We start from the raw sequence: 26,066 nt of genomic DNA, 5'->3' as shown, positions 1-26,066 counted from the left end.
GTTGTGCGGAATGGGCGGTTTCCTCCCTTCCCTGTTTTCCTCTTCAGTCCAATGCCAGTGGTGCCGTTCTGAGGGTGACAGGCGCCTGTCTTGCAATGTCGGAGAAGATTGTTTCGAGTAGAGTCTTCCTCAACTGAATGCTTCGATCCTCACAGTGCCGGAAGGAAGAACAGAGGGGAATATGGCTGTAAGTGTCTGAGCTGGGAAACGGGGCGGTGGGGGGGGGGGGAAACGTCAGTCGCAAAGATCGGCTTCCTTTCCGTTTTGTTTTCTTCCTTTGAATTTCATGAGGCAAAATAGGAACTCTGCATAGAGTACAGCCTGTCAATAGGGTTCCCTACCCTAGCCTGCATGGAGTTAACTTCCGAGGAGGCCAGGAAACAGTCGCTCAAGCTAGTTAAAGAGGTATCACTGTCGATGTCATGAAAAATGGAGTCGTTTCCTGTAAGAGGAAATACAGGCATGTTAATAGGACAGTCCACCCAGAGAAAGAAAGAAAGAAAGAAAGAAAGAAAGAAAGAAAGAAAGAAAGAAAGAAAGAAAGAAAGAAAGAAAGAAAGAAAGAAAGAAAGAAAGCAAGCAAGCCAGGGTTCTCTGATACAATAACAGCTAGTCTACATAAGCAACGTAACCACTGGTTGCAATTGTGTTCGTGGATTGTGCCTCTTCAAACTGAGGGGTGTGTGCGTCATCATTCATGTTAAAAAAGAACCCTCCATGCATGTGTAAAATTAGCACATTTGGGATAGTCTAGAACATGTCTGCCTCTTGTTCTATTTTTATTCCTGTGGAGAGAGCAAGTTTCTTTTCCCCTAAGGAAAACAGACTCTTCTCACAAGATCTTGGATTTTAGACTTTATCTGAGGGGCACATAAAAACCACATAATGCAGTAGCAGATATCCCACGGATGTCCTATCAGAGGGAACCCTAGATCAGCTTTGGGGTGATTCCTATGTGTTCCTTAGAATCTGTAAGTCCTCAATGAATGAATATACTGCCCCCGCCCAATGTCACACGTTCTCTATGGAAAACTAACATCTTGGGGAGAAAGCCAATCTTTCTCCTTTTTGTTACATTTCCATGTACAGAGCTGATGTGTATATGTGCATGTATAGCGGGATACATTCCAAAAACTGCTTTCTAGAGTGGATGCAATTGTATGGAGGATTGTACCATGTTCCTGTCTAATATTTGGCTTGGTTCTTCTGGAAGCAAGCAAGAAAATGTTGGGTCTTCATTTCCAGTTGCTAATTGCTTTTTGGGGAAAAGGGTGGGTAGGAAATAAATTACATAGGCTTGTTGCATAAAGCTTATAACAGTTGTGCTTGCAATGATAACACCAGAGCAAGAAGAAGCGGCGTGGATGTTTGCCAAGAACTTGTTTGCATGGCAGTCTACGACATTTAAGAAGGGTAAAAAAAAAAAAAACCAAAGTGGGAGAGTTCCTTTTCTAGCTGACATAAGTAAACAATCTGTGGGAAGCGGTTTGGCCAAGGAGAAGGGGTTTCACATTCCAACTTAGGAAACTGCAGCTCCTAGGAATTCCAAGATCCGATCGCGTCAATAAGGGAAGCAGGTTTTTAAAAGCAAGACACATTTATGGAGATTCTCCCGTCGTAACTGCAACCAAAGCAAGTTTGGACTATCAGGAAGATACGGATTTGGGCTCATGGTTGCATTTCTATCTATTCACACTTTTCCCATTTATGTACATGTTTCTTCCCTCCTCCATTTTATTAGTATAACAGGCCTGTGAGGTACATGAGGCTGAGAGAGAGTGAATGGCCCAGGCTCATCCAGTGAGCTGCGCAGCGACAGAGATTTGAATCTAGGTCTCCATAGCCTTCGTGCAACCGTTTAATCGATATACCCCACTGGCTCCTTTCAAAGAGCTATAACAGATAAGCAGAAGATCTACACGGGGCATTTACTGCTCAGCTGTACTAGGGTTGCCAACCTCCAGGTGGTGGCTGCCTGGTGATCTCTTGGGATTACATCTGATCTCCAGGCAACAGAGTCAGTTCCCCCAGAGAAAATGGCTGCTTTGGAAGGTGGGCTCTATGGCATTATACCCCACTGAAGTCCTTCTCCTCCCCAAACCCCACCCTCCTCAGGCTCTACCCCCAAAATCTCCAGGTATTTCCCAACCCAGAGCTGGCAACCCTAGTTGTACCATTTTGGATTGCAAGCAGGGGGGAAATAAATGGGGATGAGTAGATTTCCCTCCATTTCATTCTTAGGGAAGGGAGAGCAACAATAGAGCACTGGCTTGTCCTCCAACATCTAGCAGAGAAATACTCTAATAGGGGAAAATCCTCTTTATATGTGGCATTCATTGATTTCAGGGCAGCATTTGATTCGATCTCCAGACCTTTACTTTGGGACAAGCTTGAAGCCACAAACATAGACAAAAGGCTCCTGATGTTGCTGCGAGCCCTACACGAACACACAGCACTGAGAGTCAGGTGTAATAGAGGAGGACATCTTACTGCCCCCATAAACACCTATAGAGGAGTTAGGCAGGGTTGTCTTCTCGCTCCCCAGCTTTTTGCCTACTATATAAACAATCTAGTTAGTTCGTTGAAAGCACCGGATTTCATCCTCCTAAACTGGCAGACAGACATATACATATACTGCTCTACGCCGATGACGCGGTAATTCTTTCAAGAACCCCAGTTGGTCTAAGGAGGGCGCTTATGAGAGTGGCAATGTTTTGCGAGAAGGAACGCTTGATGATCAACTACGATAAAACAAAAGTCATGGCCTTTGGTAGACGTCCTAAATATAGGAGGTGGAGCATTAATGGCCACAGTCTGGATCAGGTAATCCAATATAAATATCTCGGAACGACAATCCAGGCATCTGGCTCCAAGTTGGCCCATAATACCCATGTAGCCAATTTGGGGGAAAGATCAGCTCAATTAATAATCAATTTCCTCCGGACCAAAGGGGCACATTACATTCCAGCAGCACTTAAACTTTATCAGGCAAAAACCCTAGCACAAAGGCTATCTGGAACACAACTCGATTCTCCACTCTCTTGTCTTACTCCCATTGAGCGTGTGCAATCCAAGTTCCTTAAAGCTGCCCTACAATTGCCAAGATGTGTTCCAAATGCTTTGATCCGTTTAGAAACTGGCATGGTGAAGGTGGAGGCAAGGATTGTCCTGTCCTTGATTTATCTCTGGCTAAAAATTAACTTTAACCCTAATGGTCTTCCCCCACTGATCCTTTGTGACACCTTTAGGTCAAAATGGGTGATAGCCATAGAAGACAAATTAAATAACTTGGGTTATTTAACTAGCACTACTTCAGTTAGGGTGGGAACAAGCTAAGTTAATTATATCACAAAGGATTAAAGATATTGACAGACAAGCAGATTTAGCAAGGGCACCTCTATTCATGGCACCCCTCCATTCTAAATACATCCTAGCACCAGCAGCCTATCTCCATTATTTAGAGATAAATAATTATAGAAGGGCCTTTACCCTGGCCAGATGTGCAGCCTTACCTTCTGCTATGCTAGAGGGGAAATTTAAGAAGACACCCTGGGAGGAGAGATTCTGCCCTTGCAAATCAGGGGACTTAGAAACTGTTGAGCATGCCCTCCTGAACTGCAATTTTTATAATTACCCCGTTCGAAGTTTATTGAGCCCCTCTTATCGAGAATGGGACCTGACAGGGCAGGAGAAAGGATTGAGATGCTCCTACAAAGGGATAATCCTTCAATCACTCTTCAGGTTGCGAAATTTTGCAGGGCAGCAATGAAAATTCAATGCCATAGAACAGCCTCTTAGCACAATTGACAGATGTGTCCCAGCTGTAATTTTCTTTTTAAGTGTTATAAGACTCGGACTGTAATTCTTTGTTTGTAAGAATTTATTAGCCCATGTTTTCTGTTTTATCTTGTTTTATCTGGCTAAGGGCCGTAAATAAATTATCTATCTATCTCCATTTCATTCCAATCCTATTCCAGAATTTTGCTCTGTGTTGCATTAAATTCCCACCAAATCGTACTTTAAATAAGAGAGCTTCAAAAATTTGTGCTAGGACTGGAGCATGTCATAGATTGCCAGTTTTCATTCCTTTGGTCACCTCTTCCCCCCCCCTCCTCTCACCTTCCCAATGGGACTATAATAATATTGGCCTGCCTTACAGGCCTGTTGTAAGAATTATTAAGATAGTATGAGCTTTATCGCTATTTACTAGGGTTGGACCCTATTTTCAGGTCCCTTTCCCTAATAAATAATTGTCCCTATGTGGTCCCTTCTCTTTTGAGGATGGTGTTGATTAAACTTGGCCCACTTCAGCTGATACATGTAGCCTAGTTCAGAGTTTAGGTACCTCCCCAGGGCCTCTGAATGAGTGGGATTCATCTTCCTACTAGCACATGTATGCACATGAGCATTAAGGCACATTACATAACCTGACATTTTGTGCACTGCAACTGCTGAGGCCTATTTTGAACTATTGATAACACTGAGACAGTTATGCTTGGTGTAGCTTAATTGCTACACACCCCTTCAAAAAACAACAACAACAGCCACACCAATTTTCTTTGCTTTTAAACCTGCGGAAGACAGCCCCTTCCAGAGTCAATTAAAACAGAGTGAAGAAGACAATGTGGATCTTCAGTCATGTGTAATGCGTAGGGTTGCCTTGTGGCTTGGAATAATCCATCTGCTGGCTGACAGCAAGAAACGTGTGCATGTGCGGTCACAAGCAATGCAATCCCATCACTTCCAGTTTACTTCCAGAAAGCTGAAGCATGATAGGATGATTTACCACTCATAGAATCATAGAATCATAGAGTTGGAAGGGACCACTAGGGTCATCTAGTCCAACCCCCTGCACAGTGCAGGAAATTCACAACTACCCCACACACCCCAGTGACCCCTACTCCATGCCCAGAAGATGGCCAAGATGCCCTCCCTCTCATGAACTGCCTATGTTCATAGAATCAGCATTGCTGACAGATGGCCATCTAGCCTCTTAAAAACCTCCAGGGAAGGAGAGCTCACCACCTCCCGAGGAAGCCTGTTCCACTGAGGAACCGCTCTAACTGTTAGAAAATACTTCCTAATGTCTAGATGGAAATTCTTCTGATTTAATTTCAACCCGTTGGTTCTGGTCCGACCTTCTGGGGCAACAGAAAACAACTCGGCACCATCCTCTATATGACAGCCCTTTGAGTACTTGAAGATGGTTATCATATCCCCTCTCAAATGGGGGTTTGAGTGGTAACTCGTCCCGTTGTGCTGTGGTGCTTCTGGAATTAAATTGGAATGACGGGATCGCGTTGCTCGCAGCCGCGTGCGTGCGATCCCCACCCCCCAAAATCTCCCGCCGGAGGAAGGGGGGGGACCTGGCGACCCTAGTAATGCTGGACTTGTAGTACAAGAACTGTACTTGCCATGTTCATTTGTGAAATGCTGGACTGTGTGCAATAGATGTGAGCTAGGCTAAATTGCTATTTATGCTGGGATGATCATTAGAATACAAACAGCGATTGGTGTAAGCTCAGCCCAGCGATTGGTGTCACCTCGTGCCCCCACTGCTGCTAGGTAATGGGTGAGCCAATGCACATCATTGGCACCACTGCCAGTGTCTGACCTGAGCGGCCCATGCAGTGCTGGTGCATAGTGTCACTGGAGCCCGTCAGCTTGTCTTGTTCCTGCATCATTTTTAGGGTTGCCAACCTCCAGGTGGTGTAACTTGGTCGGTAGCTAGATTTCTTGGAATTTCACTAGGAAAGCCGCACTAAACGGGCCTACCAACCAGTGTACTTTATTTGTCAACGTGATAACTGTAGATACTCCAGATATCGCAGCCTTTCGATTGGTAAAATTTTAAGTAGAACCGCTTTGATCATGCCAATAAAGGTTTTTGAATCTGAATTTGATTTTGAATATCTGCTCGGTTGCAGATAGACTAACCAGGCTTTAGATCTGCCATGGCGATCTTCCAGCCAGAGATCTACTGACTGGGAACCTGAACTTCACACACAAATCGTTGTGAGGACAGAGGAGATAAGAGCTGTCAATTTACATGCTAAGGAGTTCTACACGCAATAAGATAATCCAAATTGCACTGAATTTAGCTGTCTGCCTGATGTAATAGTACACATTGTCTGAGGTTACTCTTCCCTGCCTCCCCCAAACTTAAGGGCACTATATACACTGCGAAGTTATTCTGGTTTTATACCCATTTAATAATTGTGGTTCCTCCTCCCCCACTGACTCAAGAATCCTGGGAATTAGATTTTCGTACAGTTGCTGAGAATTTTTTAGATGTTTTCACCCATGCAGAATAATGCACTTTCAATCCACTTTGAAGCTGGATTTTACTGTGCACAACAGCAAAATCCACTTGCAAACGATCGTTAAAGTGCACTAAAAGTGGATTGAAAGTGCATTATTCAGTAAGTGTGAAGGCACCCTTTGTTTGAGATCCCTATCTCCTCCTAAAATGAAATGACAGTTCCCAGAAATCTCCAGGGAGGGGGGAATGACTATTGAATGGGTTTAACTTTGTAGGGCAGGTATGCCCCGAATCTCTGTGAGGTTTACTAGCAAGGCCAGGGTTTACAGGACATCACTCCTAAGTGGGTAGAAATAAAACAGTCGATAACTTTCAAGCCCTTTGCATCTCATAAGAAAGCCCCCCACAAAAGCCAGTTTGTAAGAACTGGGTGCCTGTGGTCATTGTAATGTGTGGCTTGGCTCCTGTCACTTGAGCCTGCAGGTAGTGGCTTGGGGGGAGAAGGCTATGTTCTTGCATGCTTGACTGGTGCCCATGAAAAAACAAAATTTCTTCCACGCAGAAAACAGCATGGGGTGGGGGAGTGGGGAAGGCTTCTCTAACATTTTTTCACGGAGCATTTAAAATGCCCCCCCTACACCTATAGCTTTGATCAATACAGTCTGGAAAAAGTTTTATCTGCTGATTGGATAAAAGGGCCCCAAGAGTAGTCAGCTGGCAGGTTATTTTGAAGACGTCCAACACTGTTGTTGGGCCACAACTCCACACAGTTGGCCTGCCTGTGAACTCTTCATGTGTGCAATCATGATTGTGTTGGGTTGGTTGGGTCTGCCTGTTTCAGGAACTAGTTATACATGCCTATTTCAGGAACTAGTTATGAGATACACCAGATGGCCATTTGGTGGAAATTCCAAAAAGTTTTTGCAATATTAAATCCCAAGATGTCATCATGTTACCTATGTGATCCCTGATTGGCTAGGATCACTCTAGGAAAGAAGCTCTATTTAGGGGGGGAAACAGGGCCAAAGGAAAATAATATATGGGAAACAGATAGCTTCTTGCCAAACCTAGAACCTGAAAAGAATCATGAAATGCAAATTCCTCCAATTTCCGCTTCTCTTGTCACTGTACTTCTGTGATGGGAAAAAACCCACACACAGTGAAATTCTTGAGTATGTTATTTCTAGGGCTGATTGACACAGGCCCTGTGTAGGTAAGTCTAGACATCCTCAGTAGGATTGCCAACCTCCAGGTACTTGGAGCAATCCACTGAGCCTTTATTCTTGTTGGTTTTACCGTCAAACCTCCAGGTACCAGCTGGAGATCTTCTGCTATTACAACTGATCTCCAGCCAATAGAGATCTGTTCACCTGGAGAAAATGGCCGCTTTGGCCATTGGACTCTATGGCATTGGAGTCCCTCCCCTCCCAAATCCTGCTCTTCTCAGGCTCTGCCCCAAAAACCTCCCGCCGATGGTGAAGAGGGACCTGGCAACCCTAATTCTCAGGCATTGGACTGGACTTTGTGCTTGTGTCATGCCCCCCTCCAGCCTACTCAATGATTCTGACTCAGAGCCAAAGTCAGTGACTAAGGAGAGCCAGAGGGACCGAGAAGGGGTCCCCCTGCGAGAGCCTGCAAAGGAAGCCTCTCCACCTCTGCAGGCCTCTGCCCTGCTGGACTCAAGCCTGGCCCCATAGCCCCCCAGACCCTCTTCCAGTCTGCAGGAATACTGGCGGTGGAGGCCCCAAACCAAAGTGGCACAAAGGAGGTAAAGTGCCAGGCTGGTCAGCATGCAACACCAGGGTAGAGCAGTGCACTGCAGGTGAGTCCTTTCAGGATCCTGGCCGGTGTGGAGAGTCACCTCTGGATCTCCAGCACCTGGCGGCAATACAGCTGGGTTCATTTATATCCCAGCCTACTTAAGCTGGGGCCTGGCAAGGCAGCCTTGCTAGGTCAACTGGTTTGCAAGGTCATAACTCTTGTGTGCTGGAGTGGCCCTCTGGTTCATACTTTGCCCGCTCCTGAAGCCCAAACCCTCCTTGGTGACCATTAGGGTTGTCAACCTCTAGGTGGTGACTGGCGATCTCCTGCTATTACAACTGATCTCCAGACAACAGGAATCAGTCCACCTGGAGAAAATGGCTCCTTTGGAAGGTGGAATCTCTGGCATTATACCCCACTGAAGTCCCTCCCCTCACTGAACCCCACCCACCGAACTCCACCCCCAAAATCTGCAGGGATTTCCCAACCTGGAGATGGGAACCCTGGCAACCATCTGCAGGGTAGGCCCTGACTCTTGGGAAGATCAGCTGAAGCCTGGGGCCAGAATAGCTTGTCTGCATGCTGTGCAATATGCTGCCTAGACATCTGTATTATGATGCCCACCTTTATGATGCCCCCACCACATGGTCTGTTCAACTTCATTATCAGCCATATCCGGTTGAGACATAACTTGCATACAATCTAGGGTTGCCAGCTCTGGAGGTTTTGGGGCGTGGCACTTGAGGAGGGTGGGGTTTGGCAAGGGGAGGGATTTCAATGGGGTATAATGCCATAGAGTTCACCTTCCAAAGGGGCCATTTTCCCCAGTTGGACTGATCTCTGTTGCCTGGAGATCACTTGAAATCTGAGGAGCTCTCCAGCCACCACCTAGTACAACTCTAGTTGTACAACTCTAGTACAATCATTCCTGCAAATGTTGGGTCACAAACTATGCCCTATGTAGGTGCATCATGGCCTGTAAGTGAACCCTAAGGTTGCTTCATTGCAGTCCATAAACTTAAGCTGCCTGTGTTGAGTATTATCAAACATAGCCATTGTTGCTCTGTCTAGGATTTGGATTTTTATGTCTTCTCCTGGCAACTGCTCCCCTCCCCCCAAGTTGGGGAAGGATCAGAGGAAGTATGCTCGGCCCTGACTGTTTCTTCATGGCAGGATTTACTCAGCTCAGGCAACAGCAAAGCTTGTGAGAGAGAGATGTAAGATACCTGTTAATCATAGTTAGGGTTGCCAGCTTTGGGTTGGGAAATACCTGGAGACTTTGGGGGTGGAGTCTGAAGAGGGCAGGGTTTGAAGAGGGGAGAGACTTCAAGGCCACAGAGTCCCATTGCCAAAGCGGCCCTTTTTCTCCAGGGGAACAGATTTCTATCGCCTGGAGATCAGCTGTAATAGTGGGAGATCTCCAGCCACCACCTGGAGGTTGGCAACCATAATCACAGCAGAGACCTCATTCAGTGGCTAGGAGAATAGAAGGCAGGAGTCGGCTTGCTTCTGGCAAAATGACTCAACAGAAGGTCATCTGCACACTTTGCCTTGTATCTCTGGATCTGCAAAAGGCTCAAGATCTTTTTTTATAAAAGCTGGGAAGTCAGGCCAGCAAATAGTCTGAAAGGACAACAACCAGGTCACACAGCAACCCTATTTAACCTGCCTCTGTGAGCCTCTCCTTGCCTCACTGTTTGTGCTGGACTCTGGAAGCCTTTGCTTCCTTCCATGGCATTCTAGAGGAAGCAGATGAGAGTACAGACATTCACGTGGCAATCAGTGAATTGTGTGTGAATCATGTTGCTCCCATGTTACACCACCACACCTGCTTTATGAACCAGCCCTTAACATTACAGAAGACTTCTCAGGATCTGCAATGGGCAACCCTGGACAGAAGCCTTGGTGCTCCAACTTGGACGTGTCAACAACGGCTGGTTCCCAGTGAGTCTTACCATAGGGGTTCATGTGGTCACCTGGCATTTGTGGTGGGGTGAGACCTTGCTGGAAGGGGTCAGTGGCATAGTTGCTTTGATCCATCGCTACGATCTGCTGCTGCGGTGGTGCTAGCGGCGTGTAGGATGTCATCATCCCTTCCATTCGGTTGGACATTACTTCTGCAAAGAAAGACAGTGGACTTCATCCTGTGTTTCCTTAGTGAAATTGCTAAAGTTGCAGTGCCTTCAGCCCTGAGAGGTTGCCAAGATTATCAGGGCTGAGCCAGAATGGGAGACATTTTAATGAATATTTTCTTCAATATCAAATGGCAACTCTCCCTTCTGCAGCTTTTGGAAGGGACTGCCATGAAAGGAGATGACAGGGTTTGGTTATTTAGGAAGCACTGGCCAGAACAGGCATTCTTCACGTTCACCAAGTGATCCCTGATTGACTAGTATCACAGATGCAAAACTCCTAGAATATGTTTCCTTCAATGATGCTAGCAAGCTGTGTCTAAATGTGATTGGCTAATCAGTGACTTGATGTCATCATGTTAACTGTGTGATGCCTGATTGGCTAGGATCTATACAGAGGGTAGAAAAGAAGCCCGAAGCAGGAAGAAAACGCCACAACAGCCGCAGGAGACAGGGGAAACAAAGGGTATTAAACATGATTGGAAAATGGTGAACATTTGTTCAATTGGGCGGCGGGGTGGTGGTGGTGTTTAAAGGAAATTTCAGCTGCCGAAAGAACTAATGCCACCCTGGAATAGAAATGGATAAATATTTGGCATAACCTGAGTTATTTTGGGAAGAGCTTTTGCTTTCAATATCTATCTATCAATCACATTTCTATCCCACCCTTTCTCCAAGGAACACTGTTTTAACCCTCTATTATTTTCTTGAAACATCACTATGTAGATAGGTTGAGAGAGTCTAACTGGCCCAAGATCACAATCAGTTTCATGACAGGCAGCCCAATCCTAAGCAGGGGTGGGGGGCATAGATGGCCCATTTGTTATGATAACATAAATGGATGACAAAATTAATGACATCCGATAAATATTCATTTTTCTTTGTCGTTCTGCACCTCTGTAGAGTTCAATGAGATCAGACTCAGAGGGACAGAATGGAAAGGGAGAAGAGGCAATGTCACTGACATGGAACCTTTCCCCTGCTGGTGGTGCTGTGCGTGGGTTGGGTCTATTATTTATTTATTTATTTATTATTGTTATATTATTAAATTTATATCTCACCTAAGATTCAGGCAGCCGAGGCTGCCGCCGCCAACCTGGTCCACCTCAAAAAGAAGAACCTAGGTTGTTAGAATCATAGTGTTCTAGCAAACAACCTATTATAATCTAAATCAAGTTTCAAAATCTAAGTTGCAAGTTCTGTGGTTACTACCCTCCTGGACGAACCTAAGGAGGAAAAAACCTCAGTTCCCAACCTCCAGGGCTGGGCTGGAGAAAAAATTCTCTGGTCCAAACAGGGAGCCAATGGGCAAAGAAGAAAAGATTCTTTCTCCCATCTTAGGTCATTTCCAAGATTCCATGCCACAGGGCATCTTGGGAAGTGTAGTCGGCAGGCTGCCCCAAGGCATGGCACCTCAAAAAACACTGGCTAAAGCATCTGAGAAGGAGAGTTATTTTCCAGCACACCCAAGCTAGTCTGTCTCCCCCTACCTGGCCGGGTGATAGTTGGGGGCATCATAATTGGTTTTGGCACGTGGCACAGTAAGTGGGGAAGGTAGAGGGAAATCAGGAGAAAGAAATGGGGGACACCAGAATAAAAGCAAAAAAAACAAATGGAAGTCATAATGAATAAGGGGTTTTGGAAACAAAGAATGAGTTGGTACACTCCTCATTGTTATACAGTTGCTGAAGACACAGAGCTGGTATACACACACACACAAATGCCGAGCCTGTGGTCTGATTGTGCAAAGGGTAGATTGAGGAAAAAGCAATTGCTAAAACTGTTGCTGTTACACGCAGTTTATAATCTATGTGTCAGGAAACAGCAGCATTAGATAGCTGCACTATGGGCATAAATTCGTTTAAGCAAAGTTCTCTCTCCCTTGGGAATTGAAGTTTGGGCGAGTGGGTGGGGGTTAGGATCTAACAGAAAATTCTCAGCAGATGCACCAAAACTACAATTGCCAAGATCTTCTGGGGGATGCCATAATGCTTTAACTAGTTTCAAACTGTTTCGTCTAAAACCAGTGTAAGTTTCTTGGTTTCAGGAAGGCAAAGAGGAGTAGAAAGTTCAGTCACCTCAGAGAATATAATGTGTCCTTCTCCCTCCACAAGCTGACAGCTCCAGCTCCCTTCTCATCTACCTTGCCCAGAATTCTTGGGGTGTGAAACCACAATGGTTAAACTGGTGTAAAACCATTTTGCAGTGTTGCCAGCCTCTCACCCTTGGGGCGTTGCATCTACAACCCACTGTACTATCAGTATGAGGTGTCTTCCATTTGCACACCATTCCTAGCACTTAAAATTGACGTAAAGTTGAGGAAGAAATTGGATTTCCTTAGGCTGCTGAATAATCCTGAACCCCTTGCAATCCTCCCGAGATTGTTCAGAAGGACCTATCTATTTCTGCCAGGGCAGAAATAGGAGTTGCTAATTGTTTCCTTGAAATCAACACCCACGATCCGGGCTCAAGACTCCAACATTAAGCAATGGCAGTCTGGTGACTGTTTCATCTGTCATACATATGCAGTGGTTTGTTGCATATTCCTTTCCATTAAGGTTTTGCAAGCAGTTTGGGGTGGAGAGTCATGTTTGTCCAGAGCTTGGCGCAACAGTGTGCCAGCCCTGACTGGCGCCGATGGGTGCCTGTATGGCAAAAGCAGATAACGCTAATCTGATGCTAATGCTATGGAAAAGGAGTTGCAATGTGGAGTGTGTGAATGCCATTCAAGAAAAGAGTGACTCGGAGGCCTAATTGACTGGGGTTCCTTTTTCCCCTTCCAAGCACTAGTCTGCAACTGCTTTGTAGCAGGGGCCACATGTTAAGAACATAAGAAAGGCCATGCTGGATCAGACCAAGTCTCATCAAGTCTAGCAGTCTGTTCCCACAGGAGCCAACCAGGTGCTTCTAGGAAGCCCACAAACAAGACGTCTGCAGCAGCATTGTCCTGCCTGTGTTCCACAGCACCTAATATAATAGGCATGCTCCTCTGATCCTGGAGAGAATAGGTATGCATCATGACTAGCATCCATTTTTACTAATAGCCATGAATAGCCCTCTCCGCCGTGAACATGTTCACTCCCCTCTTAAAGCCTTCCAAGGCAGCCACCACCACATCCTGAGGCAGGGAGTTCCACAATTTATGTGTTGTGTGAAGAAATACTTCCTTTTATCTGTTTTGAATCTCTCACCCTCCAGCTTCAGCAGATGACCCCGCGTTCTAGTGTTATGAGAGAGGGAGAAAAGCTTCTCCCTGTCCACTCGCTCCATACCATGCATAATTTTGAATGGATCAGCAAGTCCAGCTCCACCCACTGACTCAAGGCAGCACCATGCTTTGCAAAACAGAAAGGGGATTACCAAGCCTGTATTTTCCCTGTCAAGGTAATAAAGGGACATTTACGGGGGTGGGGGAATATGGAGAACTGGTCTAGCCTAACAGTTAAGACATATGAATCAAAAAGTCCCTGGTTTGAATCTTCCCTCTGCCACAGATTTAGCCCATGGCCTTAGGCAATCCCCTAATAATAATACTAAGCTACCTTACAGGGTGCTGTAAGGCTTGCAAGAAGATAATAATACTTAGCTTTTATAAGACCTGGTAATGCTTTAAATGTCCAGTATTGTTAGTAATGGGGGGGGGGAATGCTTCCCTACCAGCCAAGCACCCACCTCCATTATTTCTATGGAAACCATAGAGTTTTGGCAGAGATTGATAGAGTGCCCACGTAGGTGTGTTGCGTGGCATGCACGTGCGCATTGCGCGCTGAAGAGAAGCTCCCACCGATGGAGCTGCGGGCCCTGGTAAGCCTAGGAGGGACCTCAGTGGGGTATAATGCCATGCAGCTCTCCCTCCAAAGCAGCCATTTTTTTCCAGGGGAACTAATTTCCATTATCTGTAGATAAGTTGTAATTCTGGGAGATCTCCAGGCCCCACCTGGAAGTAGGTACAGTCCCCAACCAGCTATACCATGTGATTTCTCTGAATGTGAGGATCACTTCCCACCTTCTGGCCTCCTAGACACTTATTTTGCACTTCAAAGGATTTTCTTTTTCGCATTTGTGAGTGCCCTGATCTGGATGGCCCAGGTTTGCCCAATATTGTCAGCTCTTAGAAGCTAAGCGTGGTCAACCCTGGTTAGTACTTGGAAGGGAGACTACCAAGGAAGTCCAGGGTTGCTCTGCAGAGCCAGGCAATGGCAAACCACCTCTGTTTGTCGCTTGCCTTCAAAACCCTGTGGGGTCACCATAAGTCAGCTGTGAAATGATGGCACTTTTCACCACTATTTTGTGGGTCCATACCTTGAATATTCTGCATGGTTCTGGAAATCCACTCTAAAACTATGTAATGGAACAGAAAAAGTAGGGCAACCCGGACAGAACCCAACACAACCACCAGTAATCCCTGTTGTCCCATCCGTATCCCAACCGTTGCTTCACCTTGACCTAATCGCTGAGAATTCTGCTGCTCCTGCTGCTGCTGGTGTCGTCGGGCCAATTTCTTCATCTGAGGAAGAGGAGAAGGCCAGAGTAAATAGGTGCACCTGGACTAAAATGCCACTCAAACATCACTCCCTCTTGCCACACACCTACACGGTGCTGCCTCTGTCTCTTCAATACTGACGGCCATCTATGAACACACTGCTTTGTGCGAAGGCAGCTCTTTGGTCCTCAAAGCTCAGAAATACCTACTCTGCCTGTGTTGTTCTCCAAGGTCTCAGACAGGGCAAGGTCATTAACTGGAGCCTTTTAGCTGGAGAGGTCAGGGACTGAACTGGAGATCTTCCTATTGCAAAATATGAGCTCTACAACTGAGCTATGGAATCTCTCCTTAAATCCCATTACTTCCCCACTCTGGGTCAACCTCTTAATTCTCATTCTCTAAGATGGAGCCTGCCTTCTGTATTGGTATGTGTCTATCTTCAACGCTGTCAGCTCACCTTCCTGGCTATCGGTAAATCAGTTTGCATCTGGCAATCATAGATGTAGTCCAGGTGGCCAGGAGGACACCTCCCCCACATCTGAAGCTAGTTTAAAGGGGGGGAATACCACATCTGTACATCCAGCCATATGTATGATGAAGCTCATTCTCTATTGACTCCCAGAGCTGGATTTATGCTCAAAGACAGCACTTAACACACGCAAAGCTGGCTATAGGGTTTCAGATTATGAAGGACCCCTAAATACAAAAAGAACCTCAAATTTTCAATTTTAGAATAATACACTTTTTTTGATAATGCTAAAGGGCTTTTTAAACTTGACATAGTTTAGGGTCTCAGCACATCTTAATTTGGCATAGCTGATTGATGTTACAAAGCGGATGTCAAGTCCTGAGTGAAAGGTATAAAAATATTTGGTTTCAGGTTTTGAGGGATATGTTGGGATAGGGTCGCCTGCTCCGGGTTGGGAAATACCTGGAGGTTGAGCCTCCGGAGGGCGGGGTTTGAGGAGGGGAGGGACTTCAGTAGGGTATAATGCCACAGAGTCCACCTTCCAAAGTGGTCATTTTTCCCCGGTGAACTGATCTCTCTCGCCTGGAGCTCAGTTGTAATAGCGGGAGATCTCCAGCCACCACACAGAAGTTGGCAACCCTAAGCTGGGAGTATGTATATAATCAGTTTCTGCTTATTTTATGGAAATAACATTAATAACCCTGTGAGCGAGACATAAGAATCTTCATAATTGGGATTTTTCATCCTCATCCATATAAGCCAACATTAGTGTGCGCACTCCTTTATCCTATGGATTGTTATGGGCTGTTCCAGATGTCAGGGAGAATCAGGGTGAGTGGCAGTAGAAGTGACTCCCAGTTCCTGTACAGAACTCCCATATTCTCTCTTCTGCTTCTCCCCCCACCCTATAGATGGACTTCAGGCATCACACCTTGAGGAAAAATGCATGAGGGCCACTTTGGAGGTTGCACAGGGCAGTGGCGGATCCACTGTGAAACTAATGAAGCTTAAGCTTCAGCGCCCCTAATCCCAAAAGGCCCCCGAAGTAAAAAAAATTTTAATGAGTCAATTTTTCAACAAAATCGATGGAGTTTTTAAAGTGTTTGTTATTAAAATAAGGCTATTTTAGTGATTGAATCATAAGCCAATGGATTGAAGTACTTCCTATTGACCTTAGAATATGCCCCAATAACCATTTCATATGGCCTGCCCTATTGATGCCGGTTGCGAAGGGGGCCCCATAACAGTTCAAGCTTCAGGGTCCCAAAAATGTAGGTCCGCCTCTGGCACAGGGGAAAAAAAATGATGCACAACTCACTCCCACTTCCTGTTTCTCCTTCCTGCATTTTGTAACTTGGTTCCCTATGCGATCTGCTGATTAAAAGCCAAATCCTATCAATGCAGTTAGATTTGTCACTAGAAATTTGCCTGGTGAAATCTGAAGCTCATTCCTGACAAAACGCCAGAAGAATTTGGAGAGCAGTCAAAAGTGTTTTGATAAGACTACCCCCCCACCAAAAAAAATCTCTACAAAGAAAATTACAAGGGCATGTGTATATGTGTGTTACACATCCTTTACTGGAGCCATTTTGGCTACATTTTAGGTCTTGTGGTTTTGTTCTTCCATTACGTCCTTACCTTTGCTCTTTGATTCTGAAACCACACCTGGACAACACGAACACTGAGGCCTGTTTCAGCTGCTAGCGTCTCCCTAACCTGCAGGGTAAGGAATGCAAAAAATGTTAGGGGGCTGACATGGAATATTGCTGAAATCCAATGGAAATTGCTAGGGTCGCTACTGCAAAGTTTGGGGGCTAAATTTCCAACAATTCACAATGAGATCCAGTGGAGTAAAGAATGGCTTTTGTGTTGGGATGCTGTTGTTGTGACGCTGCTGTCGTTGCTGTAAATGTTTCTGTTGCATTTTGCTTGTGGCAGGGAAGCCATAAACACCAATGAGTTGAGTTAGCATGGTGGCATGGAATGTTTTTTCATACACTCCACATTGCAACGACAAACTTATACTAAGCCAGAACAAATATAAGAACATAAACATGTTCTTAATAACACAAGAAGAGCCCTGCTGGATCAGACCAGTGGTCCATCTAGTCCGGCATCCTGTCTAACACTGTGGCCAGCCAGTTCCCCTGGAGGTCCAGCTGCCCAGCAACAGGGCATAGAGGCCTGGCACTGGGATTCAGAGGTTGACTGCCTCTGAATATGGAGGTTCCTTTTAGTCACCATGTCTAGGAGCCAGAAGAAGAGTTGGTTTTTATATGCCGACTTTCTCTACCACTTAAGGCAGAATCAAACCGGCTTACAATCGCCTTCCCCTCCCCACAACAGACACCCTGTGAGGTGGGTGAGGCTGAAAGAACATGACTTGCCCAAGGTTACCCAGTTGGCTTCGTGTGTAGGAGTGGAGAAACAAATCTAGTTCACCAGATTAGCGTCCACCACTCATGTGGAGGAGTGGGGAATCAAACCCGGTTCTCCAGATCAGACTCCACCACTCCAAACCACTGCTCTTAACCACTACCACGCTGGCTCTGATAGACCTATCCTCCATGAATCTGTCTAATCACCTTTTAAAGCTGCTTTTGCCATCACTGCATCCTCTGGCAGCAAATTCCACATTTCAGTCACTCGCTGTGTAAAGAAGAATGTCCTATTGTTCATCCTGAATCTACTGCCCATCAGCTTTACTGGATGCACTAAAGTTCTAGTATTTGGGGAGAGGGACAAAAATTTATCTTTGTCAACTCCACCCAGTGCATAATTTTATAGTCTGCTTCTCTGATTGGAAGGGGAGGGGCTGTGGCTCAGTGGAAGAGCATCTGCTTGGCATGCAGAAGGTCTCAGGTTCAATCCCCAGCATCTCCAGTTAAAGGGACTAGGCAAGGAGGTGATGTGAAAGACCTCTGAGGCTCTGCCTGAGACCCTGGAGAGCTGCTACCAGTCAGAGTAGACAATACTGACTTTGATGGACGAAGGGTCTGATTCAGTATAAGGCAGCTTCATGTGTGTTCACCTCATGAGGATCTCAACTCAGTCAAAGGCCTGTCCCCAGAGCAGCAGCCTGTGATCCCATTCAGAAGTTATTTTTCAGGGGTGGTGTCTGGACTCCCCCACTCAGTCTTTCGAACAGACATGACCCACAAGTTCCCCTCAGTACCCACATGCACGATGCCCAGTTTGGATCATGGCCATGGTATGCAGGGGGAAGGGTTTTTTACCCAACCTGGAAGGCACTATTTACCTGTCAGAGAAACCCACATCTGCCCCGTTAGGACACAGGTAGCCCCCACTGAGACGAATACCACCCTGGGGCCATTTCAGGTCAGGGAAATAAGGTGAGGGAGGAGGCTGAAGCATCTTCTTGCGCGCTGTGGTCCCAATCTGAACTGGGCACTGCACGCTTGGGAACTGAGGAGAACTCACAGCTCACATTGGCCTGTGAGGCAGAGCAGGGAATACAGACCATGATCCATGGAAAACGTAACATGTGGTTTGGCCCCCGCAGGCTGAGATCCTTGAAGTGGAGATACCAGAGACCGAACCTGACGTGCTCGGTTTGCAAACATGCTTTTATTGCTGCATCTCAAGGAAGTCATAACAACGCAGATGATTCATGACAAGTGTCTGAGTAACAAGGGGGATTTTCCACTGAACGGCGTACCTTCCTACATGGCTTGGAAGAAACTTCGAAGGAGGCCTTGAAAGCTCTTCTCTGCTGTGTCGTCAGTATCGTCCGTGGCCGCTTTGGTCTCCTCGGATCCTTTCCGTCGTCACCACCCTTCCCTGGGTTTGTTTGTCCTTTGGTGGGTTTGACGTCTCCCTCCTCCTCATCACTTTTCACTGTAGGACAATTTAAAAACACAGTCTCTCACACACATGAGAATGCTATCCTGTTAGCCCCATGCTAGGTACTGTGTATGGGTAGGGTTGCCAACTGCCAGGTAGCAGCGGGAGATCTCCTGCTAATACAACTGATCTCCAGCCGATAGAGATCAGATCACCTGGAGAAAAATAGCCGCTTTGGCAATTGAACTCTATGGCATTGAAGTCCCTCCCCTCCCCAAACCCCGTCCTCCTCAGGCTCCGCCCAAAAATCTCCCACCGGTGGCGAAGAGGGACCTGGCAACCCTATGTATGGAAGTAAAAGCTATTCAGAATTTTGAGCTAAAGTAGTTCAAAATCTCCTCTGAGAAAAGCTGACTTGCACATGTTACCCAACTATTTCCTCCTATTTTGCATAATGTATTCAGTTTCTGCTGTCATGGGGAGAGGTAAAGAGCTACACAGAATGCTGAAACGCTCTGACCTTGATTAAGTTTCTTCCACAACCCTTCTGGTTTCTGAGAATTTATTAAGCATTGCCCACACATTTTGGAAATTATCTTCACACTCTCAGGGGTTAGAAAGTTGTTTTTTTTAAAAGAAAGCTGAGATTCCTGGGAAGCTGTTTTTACTCTCAGATATCTAGATATGGCCCCACTGTGTGGATCAAAACATCCACAGAGGTGAGGGAGGCATGAAGGTCTAAGGTATATGCCTGTGGCGCAGAGTGGTAAACTGCAGTACTGCAGTCCAAGCTCTGCTCACGACCTGAGTTTGATCCCGGCTGAAGTTGGGTTCAGGTAGTCGGCTCAAGGTTGACTCAGCCTTCCATCCTTCCGAGGTCGGTAAAATGAGGACCCAGCTTGCTGGGGGTAAAGGGAAGATGACTGGAGAAGGCACTGGCAAACAACCATGCAAACAAAGTCTGCCTAGTAAAGGTTGGGATGTGACGTCACCCAATGGGTCAGGAATGACCTGGTGCTTGCACAGGGGACCTTTACCTTTACCTACCCACCAGGGACTTTCCCTGTGAGTTAATGGCACTCTTGGTTGGAATGCTAGAAATGGCAGCTGTGTCCCAGGTGGCTTTGTGGGCAGTCCAGGGAGTTTTGTGCACCTTTGCTTCTTGATAAATTGCCAACAGCCTCCCCAACCCCCGATTCAGGACCGACCTGAATCGGAGTCATCTGGACTGACGGAGCTCAGCAGGTCTTTCTCCTTTTCGTAGTCACTTTTGCAGAGCAGCTGCCCTTCCTTCAGAACGAATTCGTCTCCTTTCCTCAACTGCCGTTCACAGACGCAGCAGCAGAAGCAGCTCAGGTGATAGACGCACTCGAGAGCCCTCATCACAAACTCTGTTGGGGCGATCTTCTCCATGCAACCGCTGCATTTTGCAGCAAACAATCTGTTGGAAGGAAAAGATAACAAGGAAAGGGTTAGAGAGAACAGCGCAGAGGGCCCTGCTGGAGCGGGCCAAAGGACTGCCTAGTCTAACATCCTGTTTCCTACAATAATCAACCAGATGCATACACAGAGGTATGCTGCCTCTGAATATGGGGGCTCCATTTAGCCATCAGGGCTAATATAATTGATGTGTGTGTTAAATGCCGTCAAGTCGCTTCCGACTCATGGCGACCCTATGAATCAATGTCCTCCAAAGTGTCCTATCTTTGACAGCCTTGCTCAGATCTTGCAAACTGAGGGCTGTGGCTTCCTTTATTGAGTCCATCCTCTTGTTGGGTCTTCCTCTTTTCCTGCTTCCCTCAACTTTTCCTAGCATGACTGTCTTTTCCAGTGACTCTTGTCTTCTCATAATGTGACCAAAATATGATAGCCTCAGCTTAGTCATTTTAGCTTCTAGGGTCAGTTCAGGCTTGATTTGATCTATAACCCACTGATTTGTTTTTTTTGGCAGTCCACAGGATCCGTAGCACTCTCCCCCAACACCACATTTCAAAGGAATCTACTTTCTTCCTGTTATATTGTGGAGGGACGGAGAAAGAGAGAGAGGCCACTTTATGGGATCAGAATAGCTCAGCCAAATGCCCTTATAATTGTCCCGTCCACCTGTGACAGGCAGGCACCTAAGCCAATAATTGCCTGTAAGATATCATCACTACTGCCACCACCACAAAGCTCTTAGCACCCTATGATGTAGATACTTAATCCCCTCCCCTGGCATTTCAACTGTCACACATAGTCAAATATTTCAGTATCACACTCCATTGATCCAATATTGCCAAATACTACTGCATGTTAGCAAGCCAATACTATCCACCATTGCATGCCAGCTATCAATTCCTATCACATACCTCCTGTAAAATATCAACTATTGAAATTAATATATGACTCAATGCCAAATATTCATTGGCTATTTGGCAGATTATTGAAACATCCAACATCTGCCCCCGAAGTACTCGACACGGAGTCCAAGGAAAACTAGGGAACATTTTGGGGAGCAAATTTAGTTCAAAGTGGGTGTGGAGAGAAAGATGTAGAGCAAAATTGCCTTGACTGTTTGGTATCTTACAGTGAAGGACACAGGGCTCTTGAGTGGGTGAGGGACAGAGCAGGCATCATGGGCAGGGAACTGATCTCTCCAGAAGGCTCTCACTCAGCCTCTGAATTGCTAGAATACAGCAAGCACCACCTCTCAGTGTAGCAGTGGTACGATGAGGGGTAGGGTTGACAGCTCCGGGTTGGGAAATAACTGGAGATTTCTGGGGGCAGAGCCTGAGGAGGGCAGCGTTTGGGGAGGGGAGAGACTTCAATGCCAACGAGTCCAATGGCCGAAGCGGCCATATTCTCCAGGTGAACTGATCCCTATCGGCTGGAGATCAGTTGTAATAGTGGGGGATCTCCAGCTAGTACCTGGAGGTCGGCAACCCCAGTTCGCCTGGAGAAAATGGCCGCTTTAGCCATTGGACTCTATGGCATTGAAGTCCCTCCTTCTCCAAACCCCACCCTCCTCAGGCTCCACTCCCCAAAATCTCCAGGTATTTCCCAACCCGGAGCTGGCAACCCTAAGCACATCACTGGGGGAATCCTATGCTTAGAAATGGGCAGCCCCAGAAGAGAAGTCCTGGATCAATTTCAACTTGTCTGGAGGCACTTTTTTTTTTCTTACAGAAAGAGCTGAAACACACAACAGGAAGCCGGCCTTGACAAATGACCTGGCTTGGATATCTCTTGATCAAAACCACAGCTCATTAGATGGCCGAGTGTTTTTAAACGCAGGGCTATAAACCTGCTCTGAGGTCGGTGGGGAAGTTGAGCAGATCACCCTGGAACAGGTTTCAGTCCCAGCAATAAATCTGAGGAGGGGGAAACGGATGGTCTGAGCAGACATGGATGCTTTCCCCCTCACCCCGTAAGGACGTAAAAATTGTCTTGCTGGACGGGACCAGGAATCGGAGCAATTGCTCACCAAATGGCAACCAGAACAGTCTGCTGTGGACCGCACCACTTCAGAAGACAGGGTGAGTGCATATGTGCGTGCGTTTGCAGGGGGAGACTGCCAGTTTGAACACTCCTCCGCATAAAACCACATTTTCACATAGAAAATGAGCAAGTCAAGAAGAGGGCTATTCCAGAATAATTCTCATTGGCATATTAGTTTTTTATAGAAGGTGAGTTTTTGATGTGGGGACACTGTGAAATACCATCTGACCATGGTACAGAGAGCTTCTTCCCAACCGTGGCATGGTGAGCATGTTTACATTTTGGGTACCACTGTTTTTCATGCAATAAAATCCTAGCTGGTTGAGAAGCACAGGTCAAACCCCTGCAATTTTATTTCACAAACAGACATGAACTGTTGTTAATGTTTGCGAATTCTTACTTTTTAAATAGACTGCTTGGTGTCTATTCACCCACAAAAAAGGCACAGTTCAGGATCTTTTTCACTTGTATGCATTTGTCACTTTTTGACTGTACCATCAAGTGATGATTACAGGTTGGATTCTACTAGCTGGTACAAGAGGCAGGATTAACTTCTTTTGAGCCCCCCCCCCCAAAAAAAAAACTATGCCAGACTCCTCAATAGCCCTAAAGCAGCAGGAGAGACCTCTCTGGGTCCTCCAAAACACTATGCTGAGGATTGTTGGATCTCCACAGGTTAAACGCTGTATGGAAATGTGGCCTTTATTCAAACTCAACAGTGGAGAGGACTCCTCAATGGCTCTAACCATTGGTGTATTCCTAAGTATGGTACACTTCCTGGTTCCAAACTAGGGTTGCCAACTGCCAGGTAGTAACAGGAGATCTGCTAATTCAACTGATCTCCAGTCGATAGAGATCAGTTCACCTGGAGAAAAATGGCCGCTTTGGCAATTGAACTCTATGGCATTGAAGTCCCTTCCCTCCCCAAACCCCTCCCTCTTCAGGCTCCGCCCCCAACATCTCCCGCCGGTTGCAAAGAGGGCCCTGGGAACCCTATTCCAAACATGTGTTTCCTATCCCTAGCTCAGCATCCTGGCTTTGGACCAGTGAGGGCATAACACTGCACCCCTCCCTGTCATGTCACTGTGATATCATTTGCTGTCAGCATAGTGTATCCCATGTGACCACCTTGGGTTTAAAGGCGGGTCCTGAGTCTGGAAAGATTGAAGACTACGGATGTAGACCGCCCTGATCTCCTACTCTGGAATGTTGGGTGTTTCTTAAGATTTGGCTCTGACCCAACAGGGACACTGACTTGTTCTTCACCTGGATGTGCTGAACATGTGCAGGGCCCTTGGATACCTCCCTCCCCATCTAAAACAGCAAAGGAAGATCTTTGCTAATGAACATAAGAACGGCCATGCTGGATCAGACCAAGGTCCATCAAGTCCAGCAGTCTGTTCACACAGTGGCCAACCAGGGGCCTCTAGGAAGCCCCCAAACAAGACGACCGCAGCAGCACCATCCTGCCTATGTTACAAAGCACCTAAGATAATAGGCATGCTCCTCTGTTCCTGGAGAGAATAGGTATGTATCATGACTAGTATCCATTTTGACTAGTAGCCATGAATACCCCTCTCCTCCATGAAACATGTCCACTCCCTTCTTAAAGCCTACCAAGTTGGCAACCATCACCAGATCCTGGAGCAGGGAGTTCCACGATTTAACTATGTGGTTAAGTTTAACTCCCACTAACAATTTAACTTCCACTAACTAGTGGAAGGGAGTATAAACACATGACGTGCTTTGGATATTCTCGGGAAGCTCGACAGAGTGCCTAAGCCTCAAGTGCCCTTCCACAGTTGAAATGAGGCCGTCGCACTTTTCCACGCCAAGGCACAAACCATCTGGCATTTCCTTTGAGGGGAGGGGGGTTGACTGATTGCCTCCTGGGTCGTTATCTCGCTTTTAAATATGGCCCCGCTCCGCCTCCGTCAAATCACCGTTCTGCACTGTTTACTCTTATAATAATGTCCTAACAACCTAACCTTTACCTTTTCAATCGCCTCGCCTGCGTCTTTAATTTCCTCCTGTTTGTGGGGCAAATAGACTGTAATGGTTTTCTTATAACTCATTTACTGCACGGGGAGAGATAACCGCAGCACAGTGTTGGGTTTGCCGTTCACATTAAGTGCGGTTCAAGAGGTTCTCTAAACAGGACAGAGTCATAAAAAGAGGCCAATTCAGCCAGTTAGGCTCATTTCATGGCAAAGACAATATCATATGAGATATTATTAAACCTTGTTTAATTTGTACCCACTTACTGAATCTGATACAACTTGTCAAATTTGGTGGGATTTTATATTACAGTTCCTTCTTGTTTGATTAAAAAAAACCCAGAACAGATGTGCACAGCTGCCACTACCCCCCTTCTTAAACATGCTGATATATTAATGCAAAGGACAGAGGATATCAATCTTGTTCATCATTTGGGCCAATGTTTTCCAGATTTCTGATAAGCTGAGACCCACCTCTCGTGCTCTATCTTTTTTGGACTGTCAGTATCACAATTGCCAGGTCCCCCCTCGGCTCCGGCAGGAGGTTTTTAGGTCAGAGCTGAGGCAGGGATTGCGTTAGGGTTGCCAACCTCCAGGTAGTAGCTGGAGATCTCCTGCTATTACAACTGATCTCCAATCGATAGAGATCAGTTCACCTGGAGAAAATGGCCGCTTTGGCCATTGGACTCTATGGCATTGAAGTCCCTCCCATCCCCAAACCCCGCCCTCCTCAGGCTCCGCTCCAAAAACCTCCCGCTGGTGGTGAAGAGGGACCTGGCAACCCTAGATTTCGTGCACACAGCCGCATCGAAGCAATCGCATCACTTCCAGTTTACACCCAGAAGTGCCGCATCACAACGGGCCTTTTACCACTCAAGCTATATCCTCCTCAGGCTCTACCCCCAAATCGCCAGGAGTTTCACAACCTGGATCAGGCAACCCTACCTTCCTGTCCCCCATAGATGGCTGGGGGGACCTGGCAACCCTAAATTCAGTCTCATCTCTGGCACAAAGGGTGGTGAACTGGGCTAGACAACAGAACTGTGGGGAGGGGGATTTCATGGTCATGGCCGCACCAGCTTCTCAGTACGGAGCAAACTGCCTCACAGCGGGAAAGCCGTAGCTGAACTCATGGGACTTAGTCACTGGGCCGCAGCCTGGCTTGAAGAGAAATAGGACTCCCAGAAACATTTTCGTCCAAGGATTGGGAGTTTCTTGTGGCGATGAGTCAAATATTGATGAAACAGATATGTTCTCTGTTTAATGTTCGCCCGTCATCAGCGCTGTGCCCCTCTATCGCTATCGCTCACATTGATTCTGTGGCATCTTTCCCTCCCGGCACTTTGATGGCAGAATTTATGAGGAATCAAATTATTGCCGCGAGAAGAGAATTAAAACCATCCTTCATTTGCAAAATCCCCAGCATTGCCTCGCTGTGCTCCACCTTTGGGATTCTAAATGAGCCTCCCCCCCTCCTCCAAGTCCCACAGCTCTTTCCAAGAGTAGCAATTGCACGCTACAGATTATGGCAGCAATTTTCTTCTAATCTGCTCTGGAGCTGGGAAACTATTATATGTATATATACTTAGTTTTTAAAAAAAAAGTTAAGGGCGCCAACTGAATTCATAAAAAAGGCAGCTGCAATTAAAAAGCCTAATGGATTAATGAGCGGCAATTATTT

The 26,066-nt window shown here is 46.4% G+C and overlaps 1 protein-coding gene across 2 annotated transcripts in view; it reads right to left on the bottom strand.

Annotated features, from left to right (window-relative positions):
• Positions 1-230: 230 nt before the first annotated feature.
• Positions 231-26,066, bottom strand: part of LMX1B (LIM homeobox transcription factor 1 beta) — a 187,012-nt gene continuing 161,176 nt past the window's right edge. The window contains exons 3-8 of one of the 2 annotated variants that reach the window (XM_056860756.1): positions 20,120-20,352; positions 18,787-18,965; positions 16,746-16,823; positions 14,596-14,662; positions 9,979-10,140; positions 231-442 (exon numbers count right to left, since the gene is read on the bottom strand). In XM_056860756.1, the coding sequence (XP_056716734.1) occupies positions 285-442; positions 9,979-10,140; positions 14,596-14,662; positions 16,746-16,823; positions 18,787-18,965; positions 20,120-20,352 (877 nt within the window). In that variant the 3' untranslated portion in view covers positions 231-284. The remainder of the gene's footprint in view (positions 443-9,978; positions 10,141-14,595; positions 14,663-16,745; positions 16,824-18,786; positions 18,966-20,119; positions 20,353-26,066) is intronic. The other variant, XM_056860757.1, reaches the window with a different exon arrangement.

The sequence above is a fragment of the Euleptes europaea genome, chromosome 14, assembly GCF_029931775.1.
Source record: "Euleptes europaea isolate rEulEur1 chromosome 14, rEulEur1.hap1, whole genome shotgun sequence".
NCBI lineage: Eukaryota > Metazoa > Chordata > Lepidosauria > Squamata > Sphaerodactylidae > Euleptes > Euleptes europaea.
The sequence above is the reverse complement of the archived record's forward strand: the minus strand, read 5'-3'. Positions and strand labels throughout refer to the sequence as shown.